The sequence below is a fragment of the Pteropus alecto genome, unplaced genomic scaffold (genome assembly GCF_000325575.1).
Source record: "Pteropus alecto unplaced genomic scaffold, ASM32557v1 scaffold86, whole genome shotgun sequence".
NCBI lineage: Eukaryota > Metazoa > Chordata > Mammalia > Chiroptera > Pteropodidae > Pteropus > Pteropus alecto.
The window spans coordinates 1,111,953-1,137,946 of NW_006442109.1; the positions used below are offsets into that span (position 1 = coordinate 1,111,953).

At 33.6% G+C, this 25,994-nt stretch overlaps 1 protein-coding gene across 1 annotated transcript; it reads right to left on the minus strand.

The window, feature by feature from the left end:
* Window positions 1–739: 739 nt before the first annotated feature.
* On the minus strand, window positions 740–24,601 carry ACTR10 (actin related protein 10 homolog). The gene is made up of 13 exons (XM_006920140.3): window positions 24,376–24,601; window positions 22,052–22,124; window positions 19,463–19,545; window positions 18,529–18,637; window positions 14,299–14,406; window positions 12,507–12,574; window positions 12,177–12,256; window positions 10,953–10,988; window positions 8,024–8,103; window positions 7,875–7,948; window positions 4,708–4,789; window positions 3,597–3,798; window positions 740–2,487 (listed from the first exon to the last, which is right to left on the minus strand). The coding sequence occupies exons 1-13, from the start codon at window positions 24,450–24,452 to the stop codon at window positions 2,306–2,308; spliced, it is 1,254 nt and encodes a 417-aa protein (XP_006920202.1). The 5' UTR covers window positions 24,453–24,601; the 3' UTR covers window positions 740–2,305.
* Window positions 24,602–25,994: the final 1,393 nt, after the last annotated feature.

The following is a 25,994-nucleotide window of genomic DNA, read 5'->3' on the forward strand; positions in this document are numbered from 1 at the left end:
ACAATCCTTGGATGTTCCTTAGCTTGCAGCTGCATAACTCCAATCTTTCCTTCAGTTTTAACATCCCTGTGTATCTCTGTTGCACATGGCATTTTCGTCTTAAAAGGACACCAGTCATATTAGGCCCCACCCCAATGATCTCATCTTAATTTGATTACATTTGCAAAGACTCTATTTCCAAATAAGGTCACATTTACATGTAGTGGGGGTTAGGACTTCAACATATCTTTCTGGAGCACACAATTCAACTCTTAATAGTGGCTTCCATTTGCCAACCTCAGCCACCATGTATCTGCCACCTTATAGCTAGCTATAAAGCTCTATTTCAGTCCGAGATCCTATTTCTTATTCAAGGATAAAAAAACTTCTCATAATCCAAATTTGATAAAAACTAGAATTTTAGAAATTTTTTACTATTTAAAAAAAGACAATGTTAATAGTAAATCCATACAATTGACAATTTATAGTACATCTATTCCTGGCAACCCCACTAGGAGGTTTCAAAGTTAAGAAATAAAGGGGCTTTGTTTATTAATGGAGCTTATATTCCAGAAAGGAAAATAAAACCTGTATAGAAACAAATACAAGATGAAAACTGTAAGTGCCTCAGTTACAGTTAACGTGGTTATGAGAAAGATCACTACTTTGGGAGAAAGGGTGCTGTGGACGAGTGGTAGGAACAGAAGACAGAGAAATCTTACTTTTAAGAAAGAATGTATTAGGAAAATGGGTGGCAAAATTGAACTTCCATAGTTTTATTCACTGGCTTACCATTGTTTTCAAGTATTTCATAATCTAATCCTAAATTATAATTAGCAGTGCCTCATCTCAATGCCAAATGCTTTAAGATATTATGTAGAAAATCCAATCCATGTAGCCCAGACTAATCCTCAATTATTAAATTCTACTCATACTTCAGGAACAAGGTCAAAAAGCTCCTCTGAAGTTTTCCTTGACTCCCTGATCAGAATTACACCGGTAACAAGCAACTAATACCCCTTATGGCACCTATCACATTCTGGTTTTTATCATTGGTTGTGTACACATCCACTTCTGACCTGTGAAACCCGTAAGGATAAAAGTTCATGTCTTACTGTTGTACCATTAAGGTATCTAAAACTACACTAGGTACGTAGCAGACAGTCAATATATACTGAATGAGTCTTAGACCTGGGCCACTAAAATAGTAGTACACGGTGACAAAATAGAGCTAGAAGTATTTTAAAAAGTAAAACATGCACAACACACTAATATAAAAAATTCAATCCTTTCCTATTCTTAATGGCAGGAATAAGCTTTCGACTATTAGTTGGTATTAGTATCTTTAATACACAAAGCATATGGCAAAACTAGGAAGGATCCAGATAAGGTCAATTGAAATTATTAAACTATACGTAAGAATGGACTTGGGATATATAGTCCAGAAAATGTCTATTCCTACTCTGTCTTCAGAAATGAGTGTACATATGTATTATTCCCATCTTCAAAGGTACCTAGAAAGAATGAAACCAGCAAAATTTCATAAGAGGTAGTTCATTAAAAACAAATGAAGAAAAACAAACAAAAATTAAAATTAAACAATGACCAAGTACATATTTCAAAGAATCTCTGCCCTGAGAAGAGAAAAAGCAAACATGAAAAGATGAAAGATTTTATGATGTTCATAAAGCAGTTGCATAAAAAAACATAAAATGAAATATCTTTGCATAAAAATGAAATACCTTTTTTCTTAAAAATGTAGTTTTGTTCATAAAAGAAACTGTAGAGTTAGAAAGTGTACATTTCCACACTTTCTTTAACAAATGCTTAACTATACTACCAAACATTCTCAGTCCAAAGAGTCAACTACATTTCTGGAAAAGCACATTATTATAACATGGATACATGAACACCAAAACAAAAAGATTTTAAAAAACAGGCCTACGTTAATATTTGAAATAACTGGTAATGGTAATATTACTTATTCTTTAAATGAAATAGTTGCTGAAAATAATGAAACTATAATGGAGTCTCTAATGCCCAGGACAGATTATGTGAATTATGTTATTATTCTTTTTGAAAAATGAGCTGTGTAACAAAGTTCTAAAGCTAAATTGCGTTACTATATTTTGATATAACTACAACAAATTTCATAAGGATCAGCTACACAAGAGAAAAGTCAAGAGAATATTAATGCGAAGAGTAATTACATAAATGCTTTTACTTCCACAAAAGTCATCTCTAACAGCATCCTACATACTTTATACAATTTGTTTGTAATTGATCTGATATTTGAAATAAAGCAAAGTTGACTTTATTCAAACTTTTATTTCTCAGTGGAAAATGCTCTCTTCATCAGAGGTGGCTGAGCTTTTCCGACATCAAACATCATTTCCAAAGGTGGGTTATTAAGAGAACACCAATCAGGAATACGGCCTGTCTGATTATAATACTCCTTTGAGACTGAACGGCTCCCAAGTATGTCTTGCAGTGCTCCAAAAATAGCTCCTGTGTGGTAAAAATATTTTTATAGCTAAGATGAAAACTTTTACCAGAAAATTTTATGTACACGTGTATCTACTTCATTATATAATAGAAGAGAACAGGTAAAATTCAGCAATGCATGTTCACACTCTTCAAATTAATTCCAGTTAAGCTGTTCTATAGATTATATTTAAATAGGATAAGCTGTAACTCCTGTGTTAAAGCCCATTGAATTAAATAGCCTATAGTAGATTATAGTAAAAATGATAAGTATTACTGTCTCTAAAAGCAAGTGAGGTAGAGTGTGGTGGAAATAGTTCCAACTCTGTGTAAATACAGTAATAACCTTAGTTTTCTTTGCTGCAGCTCTAAGATTATAAGTCAATTAAAAAAAAGGCACTGTAAAACCCAAAAAGCATCATTATAATGCCCTAAGAATTTATGCTGAAGACCTCATAAAGACCGACAAGAAAGCCTTTAAAAAATAATTTAGTAACTAAATACATTGTCCTAGATCAAAATACATTCTGACAAAATTCTACTTTACTAGAAATACAACATCCATTTAAATCTCAATACTTTGTTTTTCTCTCTGAATGATCCTGATACCTATTAGCTGTAACTGCATCACTAAATACATATCCGAGTGTATACAAATATACACATCCATGACTGCTTTTCTCTTTAAGGTAGTCTCTTTATTAGGCTATTTCCTTATTTCAATAAAACTATCATTTTCTAAAACATTCAATGAACTCAGACAAAAAATAAAGTATAATTATAAAGAGATCAATTTTTATATGGCTTACAAACTAGTTTTAGAAGGAATTAAGACAAATGTTTTAAGGAATGGTAGCATCACTGGAATAAGTACACAACTATCATTATTATGAGGGTGACTTTACTTGGACAAAGTTTATTTTAAAAAATCAAAGTGCAAATGCCAAGACAAATACATATGTAATACTGAAAAATAATTTAAGGAAAAGTCAATGATCAAAGAAAGTTAATAGTTCTATTTATTAAGTGGGCAATTTTGAACACTGAATCATCTATTCTAATATATCCATTAGTTACACCATTCAGGAACCAATTACTATATAATCATTAAATTTTAAAAACTAAATTCTTACCTCCCAACCAGGCCACACAATTAGCCTTTGCAGGTGGAGTATGAATTCGGAATGTCTTGGTGCCAAGTGCTTTTCTATATTTTGGTTTTTCTACCAAATATCTTATTTCTGCAAGTAATCTGTGGAGAAATCCTGGCAACATAGATGTGCCACCTATGACTACCAAGTTCTCTGCTAGTTGCTTCCTGGTGTCTATTGGGCACTGTTATTAAAGAGAAAGAAAAAAAGGATTTATCCACAACTGTATAAATAATGCTTGACTAGGTTTAAGAAAATATACAGCTTATGCATTACAAATTGAATAGGTGATCATTTGTATTACTAAAGGGGCCACTGCAAGGTGTCTTTACCAAGGGAATTTTTCATGAAGTAAATATAACCACCATGATAATATTGCCAGATACTCATATAACTTTAAGATTTTAAAATCTAATAGTATAGAATTTTAAATTCCACAGGGCATATGGAGGTAGTATATGAGTATTCTCATTTTCAGGATGGAATGACTAAGTTGAGCAAACAACATAAGAAGAAATAACTTTTTTTACTTTTTTCAGTGAGGAAAGTGTGGAAACTTAATTTTTCTAAGGTGCTATCCTCATAGTACTATATCCAGAACAGTTGTCAAGTGGGAAGATAACATTCTTAGAAAAATTATGTTTCCACATCAGTTCTAAGAATTAGGAATGTTAAAGTCCTTCACTGATGTTACGTTTTTCAGAAAAGTCTCTGAGGGGAGCCCTATCTTCCAAGGAGCTCTATAATTCCACAGTCATTAAACAAAAGAGACATGTTATCATATACCCAATGGAATTTAAAATTCAATACTACACAAACCTGCATCTGATGAAACTACAAACGACATTAGGTATAAAATTAAAATCTGGTATCATTGCTATGGAAAAAATGCATGATATGGCCATAGTACTTATTACTCCTAGTTTTAAATGTTGTAGATACCATATCTTAGTGCCAAAGTAATACTAACTATAAAATTTAAAAGCTAAAAAATGTAACCAATGGCTAAAATAAAAATACAGAAAATAACATTTAAAAACTTTCTCTAAAGGGCTATAATCATAAATTTAAACATTTTACAAAATAAAAATACCTGCATAAGGGAATCCAATATTAAAGTGGCCACTGATTTCTCTTCGTTATCTTGTTCAAAAAGAATTTCCACAACTGAATCTCTGATGAGATTAAAAGCAGAGAGTGCTTTGTTGGCATCACATAATATGATGAAGAATATACCATTACTTCTATGGACATATTTTAAGTATTATGTTAATGTGGAATAATTATTAAAACACATGTTTGCATTTGTAAATAAAGAGAATAATAGTATCTGCCTTACAGGTGTTGAAGTGAGAATTCAATGAGTTAATAAAACAGTGTCTGGCACATAGAAAGCACTCCCTAAGTATTAGCTACAATTATTATTATAATATGTATAGATTTACATATATTTTGTCCAGTTATATCTCCTTAAACCTAATAACAGAAAAGAAGAATTCTGTAAAAGTCAGTAAGATTCAACAAGCAGATCAGTAGTAATACAACAAACTTAAAAACAAACAACATTCCTCTCCCCAAAATAATTTCTTTGTTTTTAAAAACTATACATGGCAAACATTATTAGTTGCCTAATAAAATACCCATTTTCCATTTTTGTTTGTTCTCAAATTAAAGGAACCTTATTTTTACATAAGGAAAATCTTTGTAGCAGTGGAATAGTTCTATATCTTTACTGTAGTGGCAGTGATTACAGAAATCTACCTGTGATAAAATTAAGCAGAACTATACATTACACCAATGCCGATTTACTGGTTTTAATACTGTACTATAGTTATGTAGCCACTGGGAGACAGTGGGTGAAGAATACATGGGATCTCTCTCTGTTATCTTTGCAACTTCCTGTGAATCTATAATTATTTGAAAATAAAAAAAAGAACTCCATGTTTAAGGTAGATACAATGCCTCACTCCAGTTGAAACTCTATTTATCAGCCTCCTTTGCAGATAGACATACCTAAGTACCAGACAATAAGATAGAGGCAGAAGCGGTACGTGGAACTTCTAAAAAGTTTCCTTAAAAAGAAGAGGAAGCACCTTTTCTTTCCCTTTCTAGGACTACTACCTTGAAAAACAGATGTAATCGTAGCTATAACTCTAGCAACCACACTGGACCTCAAGGAACAGGGTTATACCCCAAAGATGATAGCTAGAAAAATGTTTGGGTCTGTAATAGGAGCTGTCATACCACCTCTGGACTATCTTACTACAAACTCCTCTTAAATGAGACACAAATTTCTATCCTGTTGAAGCCACTATTTTCATGTTTGTGCAACTGGTACCCAAACTGAATCCTGATCAATGCAATGCAAAAGTAACTATACATATGGATATATAAACACTATTATTAAAAAAGTTGGAATCACACATGCATCCTATTTAAATTTTTTGAATCTTTTTCAAAACATAAAATTCTCTTCATGAGACTCAACTTACTTGCTAACTTTCTCCATTTCATCAGTAAAGTATACCGAAGTCTGTATTTCTTTGAACATTCATGGCTAGTCATCTACTTGCTGCTATGCTTGCTTGCTTCTGCTTCTTCCAGGTGAGTTAAATGGTAACTAAGGATCAATGTTCTTTTTCCAAATCTTTTACTAGTGGTTGATTTGATATTGAAATTATGTAATTTAACAATTACTACTTAACCAAGAAAAGATTAGGGTTGAAAATAAGTTGTGTTTTCTATGTGAACTGTGTTGAATGCTTTGGAAAGACAAAATAATTGTAAGGTCTGTTTATATGTTTAATACAACTGTAAAAATCTAGAAGAAAATATCTAGAGGGATTCTGTACCAAGAGTAATTCACAAATAACTAAGTTCTCACTGTATTTAAAAAAAAAAACCCTGGAAATCATAAATCATGAATTACTTTTTTATATAAATTTAACTTAGAACTCTAGAAGCAGACTTATCCTTAAAGAAGGGGTCTTGGAAAGAAATCTGGCAAATAAATACTTATTTATAAATTTTAAATTAAAATAAAATGTTTAGTATATGATTTTTAAAAAATGGTTCTTTCTTTTAAATGAACCTTCTGATTTACTACTAAACTGAACTGTATCTAATTAGAAGGTTTCAATGAAACTAGATTTTTTTGGGTAGGAAAAATATGTTAGCAAACAATTGTAAATTGGGTTTGGAAAGTGAGACATAGTGGCTTTTTTATTCTCAATGTACTTCTCTATTATTATGTAACCAAAAAGGTGCCATGTTAGTTGAATTTCCTTACACACTTATTTTCTTCTAGGCTCTATTAAACAATCAGGAAAAAATTTAAGTATTAATTTAGCGAATATAACTTATGTGAGATAAAATGTTAAAAAGTCACTACCAAAAAAAGTTACTTTCTCACTTTTTGCTCTCCCAACCTACCATCTTTATCTGTATATTTATGTTCATCTTTTCATATCTTAATATCTCAACCTCTATGTTAATTATCTCAAAATCTAATAGGATCTTCAATATTTGCATAATAATTCTTTTCTGTGTATCTTCTGATCTAATATTTTACAGATGGAACTTTTATAACACAAATTTTATAGTTTGGATATAAACAAAAATTATATTGTTGCCAATATAATTGTGTAAGTCCTGAATAACAACTTAAACTGCATTATCATTTAGAATAATCAAATAAATAATGAAAAGGTGAATTACTACTAACTGGTTGTAAAGATTCAGTATATTTGGAAGAATGAATTCTTTCAACAGAATTCAGCAAACTACGCCCTTCAAGCCAAATCCAGCCCATTGTTTTTGCAAATAAAGTTTTACTGGAACAAAAGCTCACTGGAGCCAGGCTCACTTATCTACATATTATCTATAGCTAATTTTGCACTCTAACTGAAGAGCTGAGTAGTTGTAACAGAGACCACATGGCCCACAGCCTAAGCTATTTATCATTTGTCTCTTTACAGAAAAAGTCTGCTGAACACTCTTTTAAAGTATCCTAATTTATTCTCCACCTCAAAAAATGGTTAGTTTCATAAATTAAATTAATTCTGAGCTACTCTGATGAATAAGAATAATTTTTAAAGTTTTATAAAATTAAAAATTGAATAATGAAATTAATCATGAATGACGAGGTTAAATGAAAAACATAATTGTTACTAATAATATTGAAGGATTACACAAATATTTTTTAAAAGACCAAAAATTTATTTTATTTCATTATTTTGCTCATAAAAATTAAGGTCTAACCTGATTGATCCAAGGACATGTAAAATCTTCTCTCCATCTAACGGGTAGTCAACATTTGGTGGTGGTGAGGGACGCTGAAATATAAATATTAAGAGCATAAGTATACAAGTGTACCTCTGAAAAAAAAATATACATTTATTTTTACTTACCTCAGTATTCCCATCAATATTAAATTTTGCTGCTTGGATTTTTAGTCCACGCTTCAGATCACTTACAAAGCAAGTGCGCACTTAAAGGAAAGAAAAGGAGGCTTAGTTATGGTTTGTGACTGAGTTAACGTTAAAACAATGTTATTCAAGTGAGCATGCTAATCACCCATTCATTCAAATTTTATAAACTATCCTTGTTTTAAATTAGATTATCAGAATTTATTCATGAATAAAACAACTTTTTCATTCACCAAGGAGTTGTGACATGTTGCGTGTTCATCTTCTATAAAACCACATTTCTTAGAAAACCACTTCTCAGGAAACTATTTTTCTTGATATTCCTTATATAAAGTATACCATAATAAAAATAAATTTTAGCATATAAAAATGTAATTATTCTAACTAAAGAGAACTTTTTTTTAATAAGATTGACTTATATCTCTATCTCAATCTTACATATCAATCTCTGATTCTTTTTTTAAAATCTTGATTAGTGAAAACCAACTAAATTTTGCTCTCCTTAGTTTATGGTTTTTGGCATGATTATATTTTTCCTCTTGGCATACCCCAATACCATCACTTTCCTTCTACTATATCACCTTTTTTTTGTTTTGCACTTTGAATATTTATTCTTTTAAAGATTATTTCTATTGCAAAGCACCTTTTACAAGCTGTTTCAAATTATTTTCAGAAATAAGGAATAAAACATTTTTTAAGTAGAGACAAAATTGATGTTCAATGCACAAAATCTTATGACTTAATTACTTACAAAGCATGTTAGTTAAATATATATTTATATATTAGTTATTTTTATTCACTAATTCAAAATATATTTAAGAATCTACAATATGCTAATATTCTAGATAGTAAGCAAGGTGCTCGAGTTACTTACATATTTTATATTTTATTCAAGTCCTTTGAACTATATAAGCAAGTTAAATGCCTAGCCTACAAGATATTATATACTTGGCAGAAGAAAGTGCCCTTCTTTAACCTATTTCCCATTTAGAAAAAAAAGTGCAGCTCGCTGCCAGAGTTAATTTAATTTACACGAACACAATCTTTGAAGCAAATCTGACTGGTTTTCAATGTGAAAATAAAATACAAAAACTGTTCTTGGAGTTATTTCTAAACAGAACTTGTCTTTAATCCTAATGTAACAGAAATTATGCAATTATCAATATTTAATAATTTTGTGTGTGTGTGGTAAATTTCAAAGGCACGGAATGACACAAAGTGGAAAACATCATTCTACACAAAAATATCAAGTTTCTCTCTGGATCTTCTTGCTATCATTTGTTTGCATCATTTGTTTTCAAAGACTATCAATATACTAGAGTGATGTGATAATAATAAAAGCAAGATATTTCGTGGCAAACTTTAGGGGTAAGGTTAGGACTGTAATCTCTGAGTTATTTTGGGATAAACGCTGCAGCCAAGTACTGCCAGAGAGCATTCTCAGGGCAAATGGGAAATGGGTTATAGAAATCAAATTCATTCACTGAATTAAAAATCCAAGAATAGATAAATTATACTTAAGAATTTAAAAATAATTTTTAAAAACTTAGGTAATTACATAAGTAACATAATGTGTGAGAAGAGGCATGTTGCATATTTGTTTTAATAGAAATGGCTTTCTAATGTACATATTATTCAATAATATACTTTTTCTGTTACTGCATTACGGACCTTTCAAATCAATACAACTAGTCCCTTCTTTCTAATAGTTACACAGTATTCCTTATTATGAAGTTATCAAATTTCATTCAACATTCCCCTCTTAGTTGGGATGCACACTTTCAATTTTAATAAATATACTAGATTGCTTTCTTAAAGATTAATCTTCAGTCCTTACTAATAGTAATATATATTTATCTTCCCACAATCTCACAAACGCTGGGTGTCCATATTTCAAATTTTTACCAATATGATGTGTTTCCCTGACAAATGGGAAAGTTAAACATCTTTTCACAAGTAAGAAGCTATAAGGAAAAAAACACTCTGAATAGTTAACAATTGTTATATCACGGGGGACAGCACTGGAAAAAGGGAAGGGAACCTATTATTTAACCTGAGATATTTCTGTATTATTTGAGATACTGCAGTAAGCATGTACAAAACTCTTTAATAATTGAAGAAATTTTAGGTAATTATACTGTATAAGTAAGCCATACAATATACAAAATAGCAAGAGCTATTTTGCAGTCCTAGCTCTAACTCTACCTTTTGTGAGACACTAAACAAATCATTTCATATTTCAGGGCCCCAACTATACCAGATTATCTCCAAGGTCCATTTAACTCTAAAATCCATTATTGTCTAATTCTCTATTAAATATTCTAGAATATTAATTTTACATAACACTCTCAGTATTGGAGAACACTGAATTATATTTTAAATGCTTTTCCTTTTAGTGAATCAAAATACCGGAACACTGAATTATATTTTAAATGCTTTTCCTTTTAGTGAATCAAAAATGCACTCTAGCAAAGGACAAGTAATATATCTTATTAAAATGAATCCAATATACTTTGGCTCCAAATGTAGAATTTCTGAAGTCAATAAAATGACTGACCTTATAAAAATGGATTTTCAAAGCCAGAGTAAAAAAACTACACAAAAAAACTAGTGGCTTTCTTAAGCAATTTAACTGTTATTTCATACTGTGGAAACTACTAATTCCCTATTAACCCTATATACCATATCTGCAATTGAGAAGTTTCTTCAATAACACATTGTAAATAAAGCCAAAAGCTTACATAAATCTGAAGAAAACTTAAAATTTTATTTATATTATTCCATAGCCTATATGTTAAATATTTCAGGATATTACATTATGAATTTAATATATTTTATACTTGTGTAAATATTTTTAAACACATGCCTCCAAACCAAGGATGGAAGGGACATAAATAGGAACTTAGTTTACCTTTAATGTCCTCTAAGACACCTTCTGGAATTGAACCTAAAACAGAAATTTTATTTAGAACTATATAACTTTAATAAGAAAAAAGTTTCTTAAATTGCATTCACATTTCCATTTCAGCAAAATTTTTAAAACTGTAAGTGCTATAATATTTTTTAAAGCCAAACAGAAAAATTAAATTTGCTTTTAGAGAAGAAAATTCATCATTCGGAGTCCAGCCAAAGCACAGAAGTTGAAGCCAGATGTGTACAAAGTGCTATAGGATGTCACATATTCATAATTTGATAAAAACAAGAGATCTTAAAAATATAGTAGAATAACTGGTATTAGATAGAAATTACCTTTTCTACCATAACAGGTAGTTATCTCGTGGTACTTAGAAATGTAGGGCTTAAACATGACTTATTTTTTTTTTTTTTTTTTTACAAAAAGTGAAGTTTCAAGTTTGTTTATCTTTCCTGTGATAATAAATAACTGTCAATAACATGGTAACTTAATACGTATTTTTAAAAGGATCATATGCAGACTTTTAATTTTCTCCTTCGAGGTAAAGGTGACATTTTAAATGAGTGAGAAAGTACCTATTCAAAGAAATCTATATTAAGAATCTTTGGTAACAACAATTTTTGGAAGATGGATGTTTGGATACATGATTTTGTTGCTAAAAATCTTGTTTTCCAAATAAGACTCGGAAACAAATTTTCTAACCTAAGTACAAAATCTCCCAAACTCAGAATTTTTAACCCATTGTTAAACATATAAACATATTCTGATTGATTTATATGAAATAATTTGCATCAAGAAAGACAGAAACTTAAGAATAAGTTGCTGAAATGAATTTGGAAGAAGAGATAATGTGTTCACTTTAGAAAGTCTTAAGTTTGAGTTGCTTAGAGACATGCCTAGTTTATATCTAATAACCAGTTGGAAACAGAATATCATGTTTAGAAGAGTCAGACCCAATGATACATTTGAGAATCAACAGTATACCTGAAAGCCAAGGGAAGAGATATGTCAAGAGCACATGATAATCCACAATGTCAAAAGTTCTAGAAAAGATTAAACTACTAGATTTGGTGATTAAGAGTTCAATAAGTTATAATTAGAGCAATGTCGTCAGAGAGATGTGGGGGAAAAGAGAATAACTATGCAATAGGGTTTAAAAAAATGTGAGTTGAAGAATGAAAAGGGAATGCAAACTCTTACAATAGTTTTAAATGACTTTACCCATCACAGAGGGAAGGCTTTGTTCTTTAGCAGCGCCTGTGTCAACAGTACATTGTTCCAATAGTTGAGTTTCCAACTCCCTGAAGGGAAAAAATTTACTGGAATTAAAATACTATAAATAACATCTTTTTCTTATTTAATACTTTTACTACCTAATGTACTTTGATGCTTTAAGTAGTTTTATCCTTAAAAGATGAATACACTAAAAGATACTGTTGAATGGAATAACGTTAAATGTCCATATTACAAATCCTTTATTGATCATTGTCAGAAAATGGCATGTTTTTGTGACACAAGTAAAGGAAATGTGCTAAATTCCAAGAAACTCACCTGTGAAGAGCTTTTCCTCCTAGGGGGAGTGCTCCCCAACAATTCAGTACTGGGATTCCTTCATAAATCTATAGTGTAGTCAAGGGTATTACTATTTTAGGAGATAAAAGTGGTTTCCTTGTTATTTTCCTTACCTTCTGCATTACTGTTCTAAATCAGAAAATTCTTACTTATTTTTAAAAGTTACAGAGAAATAGTCTTTTTCCATACTCTACTCCAAAAAAAAAAGTTAAACACACACACACACACACACACACACACACACACACACACACACAATTCATTAGTTAGTGCTGGGGTGTCCAATAAAGTAGCCACTGACCACATGTGGCTATTGAGCACCTGAAATGTGGCTAGTCTGAATTCAGATGTGCTATAAGAATAAACTTCACATCAAATTTAGAAGACTTAGCACAAAAAAAGCCCCTATAAAATATCAGATTACAATTTTTATACTGATTGTATATTCAAATAATATTTTGAATATATTAGGTTAAATAAAATATACAAATTTCATCTTATTTGCATTTTTTAAAATTGTAGCTTAGAAAAAATTTTAATTACACATATCTCACACTGTATTTCTATTAGACATAGCTGACAGGATAGTGCACAATACTGTACTGTGAGTTTGTTACCTTTTTATATATTATTTTTGCTGATGTTCTGTAGGTATATTTATGACAAGGAAAAAAGTATACTAGTAAAAGCATAGGCTTTGGAGACAAATATGGGTATATACCTTGGTTATATGACCTTGGGTCAACTATCTATCCAAACTTTCAATCTTCTCATTTATATAGTAATACTTACATTGCAGTGCTGTTACAAGACTTACACAAAATACTTTATATTTAAAAAGCTATGGCCTAATTTAGTTCCTTAGGAGCCAATGAGTCTTGATTTCCTTCCCATAAGTATTTCTTCCACTATACATATAGATCTCAAAATTCCAAGAGTCTTCCATTTACGTATTTTGACCTCCTTTTCAATGTAGCAATGCCTACTGTAATATTTCTGAGATATATTTACCTATACTGTGCTTAAATGCTTCTAATAGCAAGGAATGTACCACTGTATAGTCAATAATTCTTACTGAGCAAGTTACTATGTGCCAAGTCCTTTGGTAAAAACACTTTACAAACATTACCTCACTCAAGTCACCCAACACCCCTATGAGGGGAAATTATTATAATTCCCATTTTATAGATGAGGAAACTGAGGCCCAAAGAGATTATCCTACTCAAGCAGCATAATACTAGTAAGAAGCATAGCTGAAATTTACACTTATATGTGTATTTGATTCCAAAACCCAAACTCATAACCCCTATGCCATTTTGCCTCCATGACAGCCTCTGGAGACAGAAAAAATATGTATTCAATATTCCACAGCAAGCTGTCTAAAGACAGATTACACGTCACTATTAAGTTTTAATTTTTCTTGATTTAACTTTCTCATTTCTGTTTCTCTACTCTCCATAAGATCTTTTCTTAGAACTTGACTATTCTAGTCAACTCTTTGACATGCCTTAATTAGCTGATGTTCCTCTTAAAAACTGAACATAATATTCATGGTCTGATCCCTGAAGTATATACTGGAACTAAGTTGTAATAATAATTTCCATAAAAAATAAATTTAAGTCTTACAATTCTGTAAATTTTTTCCACATGGTAATTCATATTTGTACATGGTAATCCAAAATAGACTGATGCAATAAAAAACCATTGGTAATAAGCCTAATTATCTTAAAGAGTAGAAATTGCAAAATTAGCTGCTTCACAAAAAAGATACAGGTAACACCAGGCTTTCCCTATATCCACAATCTAGGACCATGGCAGAGTTTATCCCAAGAGTCAGAAGAGCCATCAGATGACTTGGAGCAAGCAAGACAGAGGGAACCTAGAAAACAACAAAACTAGAATGAGTGTCAGTAGTTGAGGGTGTTTCCCTCACATTTCAAATATATTTGAAAAAATTCACAGAAACGTTATATTTATTTATATTATGATACCTAGTCAACCGTTTCATCGCATTAAATTAAGAACTAATTCATTGATTTGAATTTACACATAATTAAAATATATTGTAATAAATAACAACAGTCTTTAAATTCTCTGAATTGTTTTAACCAAAATGACAATCATGAAACATTTTTATTAATTCTTGTTCTCTCTCTTTTGGAGAGAAAACTGAAAGGGATAAAAGAAGAAGTCTAGAGCGAGGTCGGGGGGATGGCGTAGATGATAGAGGCTTTGTTCATCCCTCTGGCAACAAAATCAAAATTGTGACAGAAACACGGAGCAAGCAGCAAGCAAAGTAGCCTGAAATCTAGATGAACAGAAGCATTACAACCAGAGAGAGAAATAATCAACTTCCAATGGTAAGACGTAGGACGGGCGAAGACATGACACTGCCCAGTCCCAAGTAGCTGAGTGGGACAGAGGCTGTGGCAGCAGCAGCCGGCAGCTACAGACGGGGACATGTCTGTGAGCAGACTTTCACAGTGACAGACCTGCTTGCTCTGCGCACCAGTGCTGGGTCGGCTACACGATGGAGCACCAGGGACTTACAGAGGGACAATGAGTTGTCAGAGTGTGGGCCAGAGGCAAATCTCTCTCCTGGGTAGAAGTGCCGGCGGTATGCACTGGTCCTCTGTTGAGTCCTCCCCAACCCCATGTGCAGACACAGCACTGCCATAGTTGAGACGTCATCAAACTGGGTAACAGAGAACACTCTGACTAGAGGTTTCCCTAAAGCTCCATCTTCCCCAACTCGTGGTCCCACCAAAGCCACATCCAGTTGTGTCCTCAGCAAGTCAGGTGCTCCTTGCTGAGCAGCACCAAGACTCACACTGATGGCAGCTGGCCTAGTTTCTGGAGTGGTTTCTTGAGGCAACAATAAGTACAGCATCTGTGGATTGTTTGCTGACTCTTAACAGGTGGCCCTGGAGGGGCACAAGCTGGGGCTAAACTTGGCCTGCAGCTGAACCCCTCTCAGGACTGTGCCACAGGACACATACTACACAAAGCCATGCTAATAAGACCAGGAGACTCAGGAGCTTTGCTTAGTACATAGAAAAAGACACAAAAAGGCAGCCAAAATGGGAAGACAAAGAAGCAGAAACCATAAGAGAGAATAGAACAGAGATCCAGGAATAATGGAGTCAAGCAATCTAATAGATGCAGAGTTCAAAACACTGGTTATGAACATGCTCAATGAACTTAAGACGAAGTGTAGATGAACTCGGTGAGAACTTTAACAACATAAAAATGGAAATGGAAATTATGAAAGGGAACTGGTCGGAAATGAAGAACACATTATCTGAGATGAAGATATATTAGAAGGAATAAACAGAGTGGGTAAAGAAGAGGATTAAACCATCGATATAGAGGATGAGGAAGCCGAGGACAATCAATCAGAATGGCAAGAAAAAAGAAGCCAAGACTATAATAACTATTTAAGGATCCTATGGGACACAATTAAATGTAAAAAGATTCATGTCATAGGGGTACCTGAAGGAAAACAAGAAGTTGAAAAGCTATTTGAAGAAATAATGACGGAAAACTTCCCTAACCTAGTGAAGGAAATAGACATACAACCCCAGGAAGCTCAAAAGAGAGTCCTAAAAAAGATGAACCCAAAGAGGCCTACATCAAGACTCATCATAATTAAAATGCCGAAGGTTAAATCTTAAAAGAGAAAAGCAGTTAGTTACCTACAAGGGAGCATCCCTAAGACTGGAAGCTGTTTTCTCAAAAGAAACTATGCAGAATAGAAGGGCTTGGCACAAAATATTCAACATGATGAAAACCCAGGATCTACAACCAAGAATACTTTATCCAGCAAAGCTATCATTTAGAGTCGAAGGACAGATAAAGAGCGTCCCAGACAAAAATAAGCTAAAGGAATTTATCAACACCAAACCAGCATTACAGAAAATGTTGGAGGGACTTCTTTAAGAAGAAAAACAAGGATCGAAAATATGAATAAAGAATGGTAATAACTAAATTCCTATCAACAAGTACCTCAAACGGAAAAGAATTAAGTGCTCCAACCAAAAGACAGAGAGGCTGAATAGATAAGAAAAAAGACCCCTACAAATGCTGCCTATGAGAGACTCACTTCAGATTAAAAGATATAAACAGACTAAAAGGAAGGGGATGGAAAAAGATATTACCTTCATGGACCTAGAGGGTATAGCACTGAATGAAATAAGTCAGATAGATAAAGATAAATATCGCAGGGTTTCACATACATGTGGAATCTAAAAATCAAAATCAACAACAACAATAATAACAATAGCAAAAATGGAAATCAATTCATAAATACAGAGACTATTTTGAGGGCTACTTGATAGGAGGAAGGTTGGGCGGATGGCAAAAAAGGGCAAAGGGATTAAGAAGCACAAATGGATAGTTACAAAATAGTCATGGAGATATAAAGTGTAGCATAAGAAAAAGTTAACAATGTTGTAATAAATATGTAAGAGGGGGGAGGGTTACTGGATTTAGTGGGGTGACCACTTTGCGAGTTATATGGATCTCTAATCACTATGCTGTACAACTGAAACTAATATATTATTGTATGCCAACTATAATTAGGAAAAACTGATTGAATTGTACAATGTAAATATGAGCAACCAATTGTCTATATTTCAATAAAGCTGGGGAAAAAAAAGAGGTTCAGAAACAGATTTGGAGAAAAATGCTAAACTTAATAAAGAGATGCCGTTATATCAAAATGAAAACACAGAACATACAGAAAAAGAATTCTTGTCTTTATTCACAAAGTTTGTACTATGAACTATATTTTTAAAACATTTTAAATAGCAGTTAAAATTAAATTGAAGAACTACAAAATTTTTTTAGCTTTGTGTGACATTTTTTGGTGAGAATTTGCCAGATCTGGTGACAATCCGAATATCAGATAATTAGTCAATTAAAATATGAAAGTCTATCATAACCAAATGGCAAATAAAATAATGGCTATATTTCCCCTATCTAAGTAGATATAGCAGGTATTCTAGTCATATATGAGATAAGGATACACAAACACAACTAAAACTCTAAGTATAAATATAGAGAACCATCTATTTTATTCAGATAAGAGCTGAAACAACTTCTCGTTTTATTTTGTGTTCTCCCTAATACAAACCAAATTTCTAAATCTGTGATATCAGTATATAATGGAGGATATGTAACTTGTTTCTCTGTCTTATTAAACTATAACTCAGATATATTAACTGCCCTTTTCTCTTAAGGACATTGTGATTTCTGATATATTTTGAGTTCAGTAGAATGTATGAAAAATAAATTTATATGTGCTTAATTTTTTGTACTATACACATGTTATACAATCTTCTAGTTTCTCTTGCTGAAAAATCCTAAAGCAGAAATTTTTTTAAAAATTTAAATAATATTTTCTGCATGATCTTTTTGTAGAATATGAAATGTAAAATCTTAAGTCATAATTTTGGTCTTTAAAATAATTTTGACCCCTATGAAGTGCAAGTTACAAAAAATATTACTAATATCAAGATGAAAGTTATTCCTAGCACTGCCTACTTAGTCTAAGGGAAACATCTGAATAGTCCATTTAAGAAGAACTTAAAAATCTAAAGTGAAAGAATTGAAGAATTTAGAACAATTAGCATAACTAAACAATAAAGTCTAGAAAGACCTGGAAGAAATACATCAAAAACTCAACAGCACATAATATACTCCTTAAATCTGCGGGGGAAAAAAAGTTTCCAAATAGAAAAACTTATATTAAAATAAATATATAACAGAAACATCATAAAGAAGAAATCTTCGATTATCTAAGCAGTGGATGAAAAGCAAATTATGCATGAAATAACCATACAAAGAAAGAAAATAAATGGTCAATTTGAAGAGGCTTATATTTACTCTGTTATCTGGTTCCATTAATGTACTGTGTAGTATTTACAATAAAGGAAATAAAATGAGGACCTTTTAGTTTAAGCTTTGAGTACATACCCAAAACAAGATAAAAAATAAGTACCTCAAAATATTTGAAAAGAACACGAGTGAGTGTCTCTCTGAAGTGGGAAGGACATAGTACTGACTCAATAACCACAACTCGGCGGTCTCTGGGATTCACCAACAGATGCCTGAAAAGTAAGTTTTGTTTTCAAAGCTAAATAAAAGTTTGTATTTATTTTAGTACATAATGCAATTTGTTAATAATAGAAAAACTATACTATATTAGCTTAAGATTCTCTATGGCAAAAAGACATCTTCATTTTATTACCCAGGAAAGATAACATTCCTGACCTCTTACTACATTCCATGCACTGTGTCAGGAACTTCACATCTATTAACTCATTTGTCTCAGAAAACAAAAACTACAGCCTACTATGAATACCTGGAACGATTAAGAAGACATTTATTTTTAGGTTATAAAAGTAATATATGCTCACAAAACTCCAAATATTATAGAAGTTTATAACTTGGAAAGAATAAATACCTTCCACTTCTATTATCCAGAAACTACCACTTACAGCATTTTGTATATTTTTATTATTGTATATGTCCAGGTATATATTTTAACAGAAACAGTCATTCCATAGATGTTGGTCTGCCACTTGCTTTTTTCAATTATCAATATATCTAAGACACCTTTCTGTATCAGTACATATAGATACAGAACTCTTTTTTAATGTCTGTATGTTTTGTTATACGGATGTACAACAATTTAATTATCCAGTCCCCTTTATTAATGGATATTTGATTTGTTTTCACTATCTCCTTATGCTTGCCAGTTTTCACGTCTTCAAATATATTTGGAAAAGGCTGAAAATAAGCAAGTAAAAGTAGCATTGGAAGTCAACCTTTTTTTTCTATCAGATGTAATACATCCAAATATTACTATGACTGGCATCAGGAAAATTTAATCACAAAAGCTGGGGAGAAAAACAAAGAGAATTGCATCCTACCTGAAATACAGTATGTGGATGAATTCCTTTAGGTAGGAATATAATTCTTCTGTATTGATATTATATTGAACAACTTTGATAGGCTATAAAAAATTAAAATAACATATTAATTTATAATAAAATAATCTCACATTAAAACATTTATTTTTACTAATGCACTTTCTGGTAATATATCAAAAGCAATTTGTATTGAGCATAAATGCAAATATTAAATGTTGATTAATCACTTACATTAGGAATCCTTAAGAACTGGCATGTCCAAAATGATGGCATTTTTTTGTTTGTGGGGATAAAAGTATGTCCACAAGGAAGTAAAGAGCTATACTCATTTGCATTTTTCCTCCATTAGACTTGTAATTTTGGCAGGACTGATAAAAATCAGCATCTACTCAAAAGCATCGAAGGCTTTTAATCACTCCCAAAGCATGGATACTTTTCCTTTCTTAACATTGCCCAACTTAATGACTTGTACAGTGTCTACCTTCCTGTTAGTTTGCAAGCTCCACAGGACAATAACTATTTCTGGCTTGCTTGCTTATGATATATCTTCCTTCAATTGATATGGGGCTAAGCTCAAAGTATATAGCTCATAAATATGTGTAGTAAAAATGAAAACATACACCATTAGCACTAAAGCAGTATATGCAAACACTACCAAACCAACAGTACAAGTCAAAAATAATATATAACAAGAGCTTTACTTATAATCTTCAGAAAGCTATAAGTACTCTGATGCATCACTGTCAGACTCTCTTCATTTACTCTTTTAAAGGAAAGACCATCAGCTTTCCTGATTTTATGTAGCTTCGAGAAGGTTCCCAATCATGCATAGCTGAATATAGATTAATCTTTACATATATCTGTCTTTTTAAGATAAAGAGTTGAAATCTCTAAGAAAAGTGCCAATAAGAATGCAAAAGTTTTAAGTCCAGTCAGGATCGATCTAGTAATCTACCTACTAACACAGTAACGCCAATGACTATAAAGCAAAACGAGAACAATGAAGACAGGAACTTCCGTCACACCTTGAATACCATACTACAAATATCTACTATATTTCTGGCTTGTCTAGGATTTGCAGAAAATTTTGAAATCAGTTAAGATGATTTCCTAATCAAGCATAATTAAAAAGATTTCTGATAATATATTTCATATGTTGATCTTAATGATGCATCCCAATACCAAATATAAAAACATGTACTAGTCTCTTCTGCTACATGTGCTTTTATAAAACAAAATATTCTCATATTCAGTTGTTAAATAAGGGAATATTGCCTGTATTAATGTGAAATTTGTATTAGTTCATATGAGGAAAGACGAGCTAAAATTATAACAGTGACTGCCTTCATCAAGAAAAAGAAAGTCATCACCTCTGTGGCTGGACAGATAGCATCCTTTCAGATCTATTTTTAAAAGTTTATATGACCCTATGTACCAGAGGCTCCCTTCCCAGAGGGACCCTTTCATAACTATTGGGCTGAATTTACTCTTGGTCCAACCTTTACAATAGGCACACTGGCTGGCTCAGAGCTCACTTCCATCTGCATTGTCTTAGCACCCACTGACGAACATTTTCAATCCATTATTTCATTTTATTTAAGAAATATCCTCAAGAGAGCCTCTAGCCACATTCAGTTGCAAGCCAAAGCTATTCCAATTTTTTTCCTGACAGATCAATTATTGTTTTTGCTAGCATTCTGATTACAAAGTTATATGGGTTTTATGTGGTCTGCTCCAATGCTAGTTTTTCCAAAAGCCTGTTTTTATGATCAAAGTTAGGTTTTTCAAGAATGCAAATATGCATTCTTGAAAATGCAAAAAAAGTTACAGTAGAAACATCTTTTTTTTTTTTTTAGGCGAGGCAACCCTGGGTTGACCTCAAGGATTGCAAGGACCTTGTCGGCTTACAATCCTTATTTTATTATTTTTTATGCCTACAGCATCTGGTCTTCCTAGGTGACATCTGATTTTAATAGGTGAATTTTATGGCATTCAAAATTACTGTTGTTCTATAATTCCTAATCTGTCAAATTAGCTTTGAAAAGAAACTATCTTTTAAAAAATGTTTTTCATAGTTCTTTGGATTCTGGAATTACAGATAAAGGACTGAAGACCTGGCTTATATTTTGAAAAGGGTCAGAAAAAGTTATTCTATGTTATAAAGCTCAGAAAATTATTTTACTAAGATTAAAAATTTTCTCTTGATATTATAATTCCATCTACATAAAATATACAGCAAAGGCAAATCTTTAGAGACAGAAAGAATATGAGTGGTATGCTGGAGGTAGGATTGGGGATTAACTGTAAACGGGCATTAGAGATCTTATTGGGATGACAAAAATGTGTTAAAACTGGACTGTGGTGATGGTTACAGAACTTAATATATTTACTAAAAATCACAGAATTATGTACACTTAAAACAGGTGAATTTTATGGTATGAAAACAAACAATAAAGACTAGAAAATTTTTTCTTGGGCTATAGTCATAAGTTATATATTCAGTATTATTCTAAATTATCTTATTTGAAGTCACATTTTAAAACATTTTACAGTACAGTATTTATTTTGCTAATTTGTTTTAAAAAATACCTTAGGCAAGCCAACTTTTTTTATCACACTAGGAATTATGCATCTTGGACTAGTTTCTCCAGCAAATCCACACCTGCAAATAAATATAAAATTGAAATACTCATAACATTTTATATATGTCACAGAAACAAGTTTTTCTGTATCTGTTTAAAAGTAGTAGTCACAAAAACAACTGGAAACATCTCTGATGCATTCAAAGAGACAAAAAAAAACCCTAAGGAAAAGTTAATACCACTTACTCATAACTGTCTATCAAAGGTAAAAAACAATGTTTCAAATTAGCAATACTGACATAAAGCCGGATACTGTTTTAGGGCATTTATTTATTTCCAGTTTTTAATTCACCTGAATTTTATTTTTTCCCTCTTTAATTAGCTCCCTTCTCCCCGCCCCACCACCACCCCGCGCACTTCCACCCCTGACCCATGGATGTTGCCATTTCTCCTTAAGAACTGGATCTCTGAAGGTGGGTGTCTCCTCCCACACGCTCGCAGCATGCACCCGGGGCCTGGTACACCCAGGGCCTGGCACCCCGGGCACACTCAAGGGGCCTGGCGCACCCAGGGGTATGGTCCATGGCTCCACCTGGTGCGCAAACCAGGACCTTCTGCGTGTAAAGCAGACGTGCTAACCACTACACTATGGAGCCACCCTCACCTGAATTTTAGGCAACACGTCTCACAATCCTGGCTCTATACTATATCATGTCACTTAATTCATATAAGTTACTCATAAGTCCATCATTCTAATATACTAGCTTCTATATTGACGTTTCCTTTCAGTCTATTTTTTAAATTATGCATATTTAACATAGTTATAATCACAGTACATACATCATGAACTCATATAAGCTTCTACCCACATTACAGTCTTCATGGCTATCATTTTAAAAACTGCATATTTCATCCTTTTAAAAAACTTTTCTCTCTTGAGTATTTAGATATTTCCATTTGTTTCATGTTAGTAAAATAAAATTTTGCTTAAAATGTTGCTAAAAAACGATCACCAGTTTAGTCTTAACATTATCTTTTCTTGTCCTGTCTAGTTTTCAGTACTGCTCTTCTCCTATTACCAGATAGCTCGCTCCATCTTCTACTAGTCACATTTCCATGTTTACGTGTACAGTGCACCTCAAATTTCCTAGGATGCAATTCACTCACCAACTTCGATTCCTCTTTTACTTCATAAATTTGACTTATCCCCCTCCTGTTGTCTTTGTCAATAATCATCTTCCTCTATGGTAGCTTTCTGCTTCTCAGTTTCTCAACATAGCCAATGTAATTATCTCTGAGTGTCAGCCTAAAGGCATTTACTATGCTACTGAAATAAACCTTTAAACATAAATAAGAAAATACAAATAAGGGAAGATCTTGCATAGAACAGTAAGTGAATGTTATGAACCAAGGACTATGTTTAATTCAATTCCGGTGCACCTGAGTTCCAATTCGTAAACAGGCTCTTTTGACCACTTATTCAACAAAGTTATTAAATACCTACTGTATGATAAACATTATTTTGATTTTATATATTTTCAAATGTTTCTATTTCAAATATATTTAAGATGAAATTTTAGCTGTCACTTTCTCTCTCTTGAGCCTAGTACAAGGGCTCTCAACCTGGAGTCCAAGGACCACTATGATGGTCCGCCAATCCCTGATTCTGTGCAAATATATTAAGGTTTGTGTATACGTGGCTTTCATTCAGTCGTCAAAAGAATCTACGCCATACGTTTGTCGCCGTTTGAAACATGTTAAATTTCCTAATCTAAGAGTCTGGGGTGGTCTGGGGGGGCACAATCTCCTGAGTCTCATCTATGGAGTTTCACTTCTTAATGTGTTTAGTCTCCCTAATTTGGCTTCCTACTACTCTTGGAGAGCAATGGCCACATCTTAAAACATATCTGGATTTCCAGCACCAACAGAAGCTCCATTCGGTGTTTAATGATGAAGATCGTCATCTGGCGTTACAATTCGTTGCTGGCTTCCTAAGCCGCCAACCCTAGAGAAAGCAGGGTCCAGGTCATCGCTGTCACTCCCTGCATTGGTGACCCCAAAGGGTCTGGTCGGTTTGGAGTAACAACCCGAAGCGGCGGCGAAGGCAATTCTCCCGAATCTTCTGGGCCTCCCTAGGATTCAGAACTTGACCTCATCGCCAGATCCTCGGGAATCGCATCGCCCACGTTGGACATAATAGGGGCCATCATTTGAGGAGGTGCTGGAGTGGGGAAAGTGGAGACGCTTGCCCCGCGAACCTGAGATGAGGATTGGATTTCGGCCACCCGCCCTACCCTGGGGACGACCGCAGCCGGCGCCCCGGCCACTCACTTGGTAAAGGCCTCTCCCAGGTCTATCACGACCGCCGTTTTCTCGCCGCCGCTCCCCAGGCCCTCGTACAGCGGCATGGTAGTAAACCAGGCCGTCTACCAGGCCGTAAGAAATGGATCGCGGACGCCGAAGCCGACGGACCTCGGCTCTTAGGGGGCGCGGCCAGCGACGGGGCGACGGCGAGCCGGTGGTGGCGTCGGCGGGGGCTTCACGTGGCCGCGGCGCGTCGGCCCTGGGCTGTCCTAGGCTGTGCCTCACTCCGCATCGGACGCACATTCTCTTAGGCATTCCCGTCCCGGGAACTAGGGGAGAGGAGATGTGCGGGCCGCCGCTAATCTGGACGCGGGGAGTGCGGGCGACGAGGTGGGCGGAAGCGATCAGGCGCATCGGCCTCCCTAAGTGGGGCGGAGCCGACCTCTGGTCCTTCCCGCCGGACACGCCCCCAAGTGACAATTGCGTTTAAGGTTTTCCCTGCTTGCCTGTGGAGACCTCTCTGGTCACCGGGAGGGCACTGGTGGAAGACGAAAGCACAAAAATTTTGATTTATGCAGTCTTGGGGCAACATTTGCTGTGTCAGGTTATGCTTATCACTTATGCTTCTCAAGAAATACAGAGAATAGGTGTTATCTTCCTACCTGTGCGAACCGATGCTCAACAGAGATAAACGTTGGCAGTGCCCCAACAGCAAAGCCAGGATTGGACTCCAAGACTTAGTGGTTTCAAAGCCTGTACTATTTTTGCTTTAGAAAAATAATACGTACAGACTTTTATTTGGTAGTCATTCCGCTGAAAGTTTTCATTTTAATCCAAAAAAAAAAAAGCAATTAAAATAGCATCTACGAATCTATGTATTAACAGTCGAGGTGGTTTAATGGAAAGAACACTGGACCAAGGATTCCTGTTTAACTGAGGAGCTGTGTAACCGGAGAAAATTGAGTAACTCTGTGCCAGTATGCGCACACAGTAGGAATTCTATAATGTAGATGGTTTACAACTTTATCATTTCATAGTTCTATTTTTTTTCTGCTGGAATTGCCATGGAAACGAATTATTGGGCTAGGTCTCTGCCTTGTCTCTAAGACTGTAGGAAGAGGAATGACTTGTTTTTTTTCCAGTATGTCTGTCTTACCTTCTGTAGATACCTGAACTTCCCTACAAGGGTAAGGTCTTAACAGAATAAGAGTTAAGGTCGGACACTGCATAAGTTTGGACAATGTGATGTTAGTAGAATTCACTGATCATCTTCCTGAAAGCAAGTTGCCAGAGGTAAGAGGATAAAGTTGGAATGGCAATGGGGAAGGAAACTTCAAAAAGAGTGGATGAAGATGAAACATTTTGCTTAATAGAGTAAGAGTGTTTGAACAAGACCCTTCACTAGGATTCAAATTCTATTTCTCCACCTTCTGGCAAGTCTCTAATACTTCCGAACATCCATTTTCATATCTGCAAACTGTCACATCTCAGAAGGCAGTTTGAGGATCAATTGAGATTAAATTTGTGAAACAATTTTGAAACTACAGCATGTTATTATTACCTATCCTGTGTTTTTCATGACTATTAGTTTTCTAGGGATGTTGTAATAAAGTATAGGAAACTAGATGGCTTAAAACAAATATATT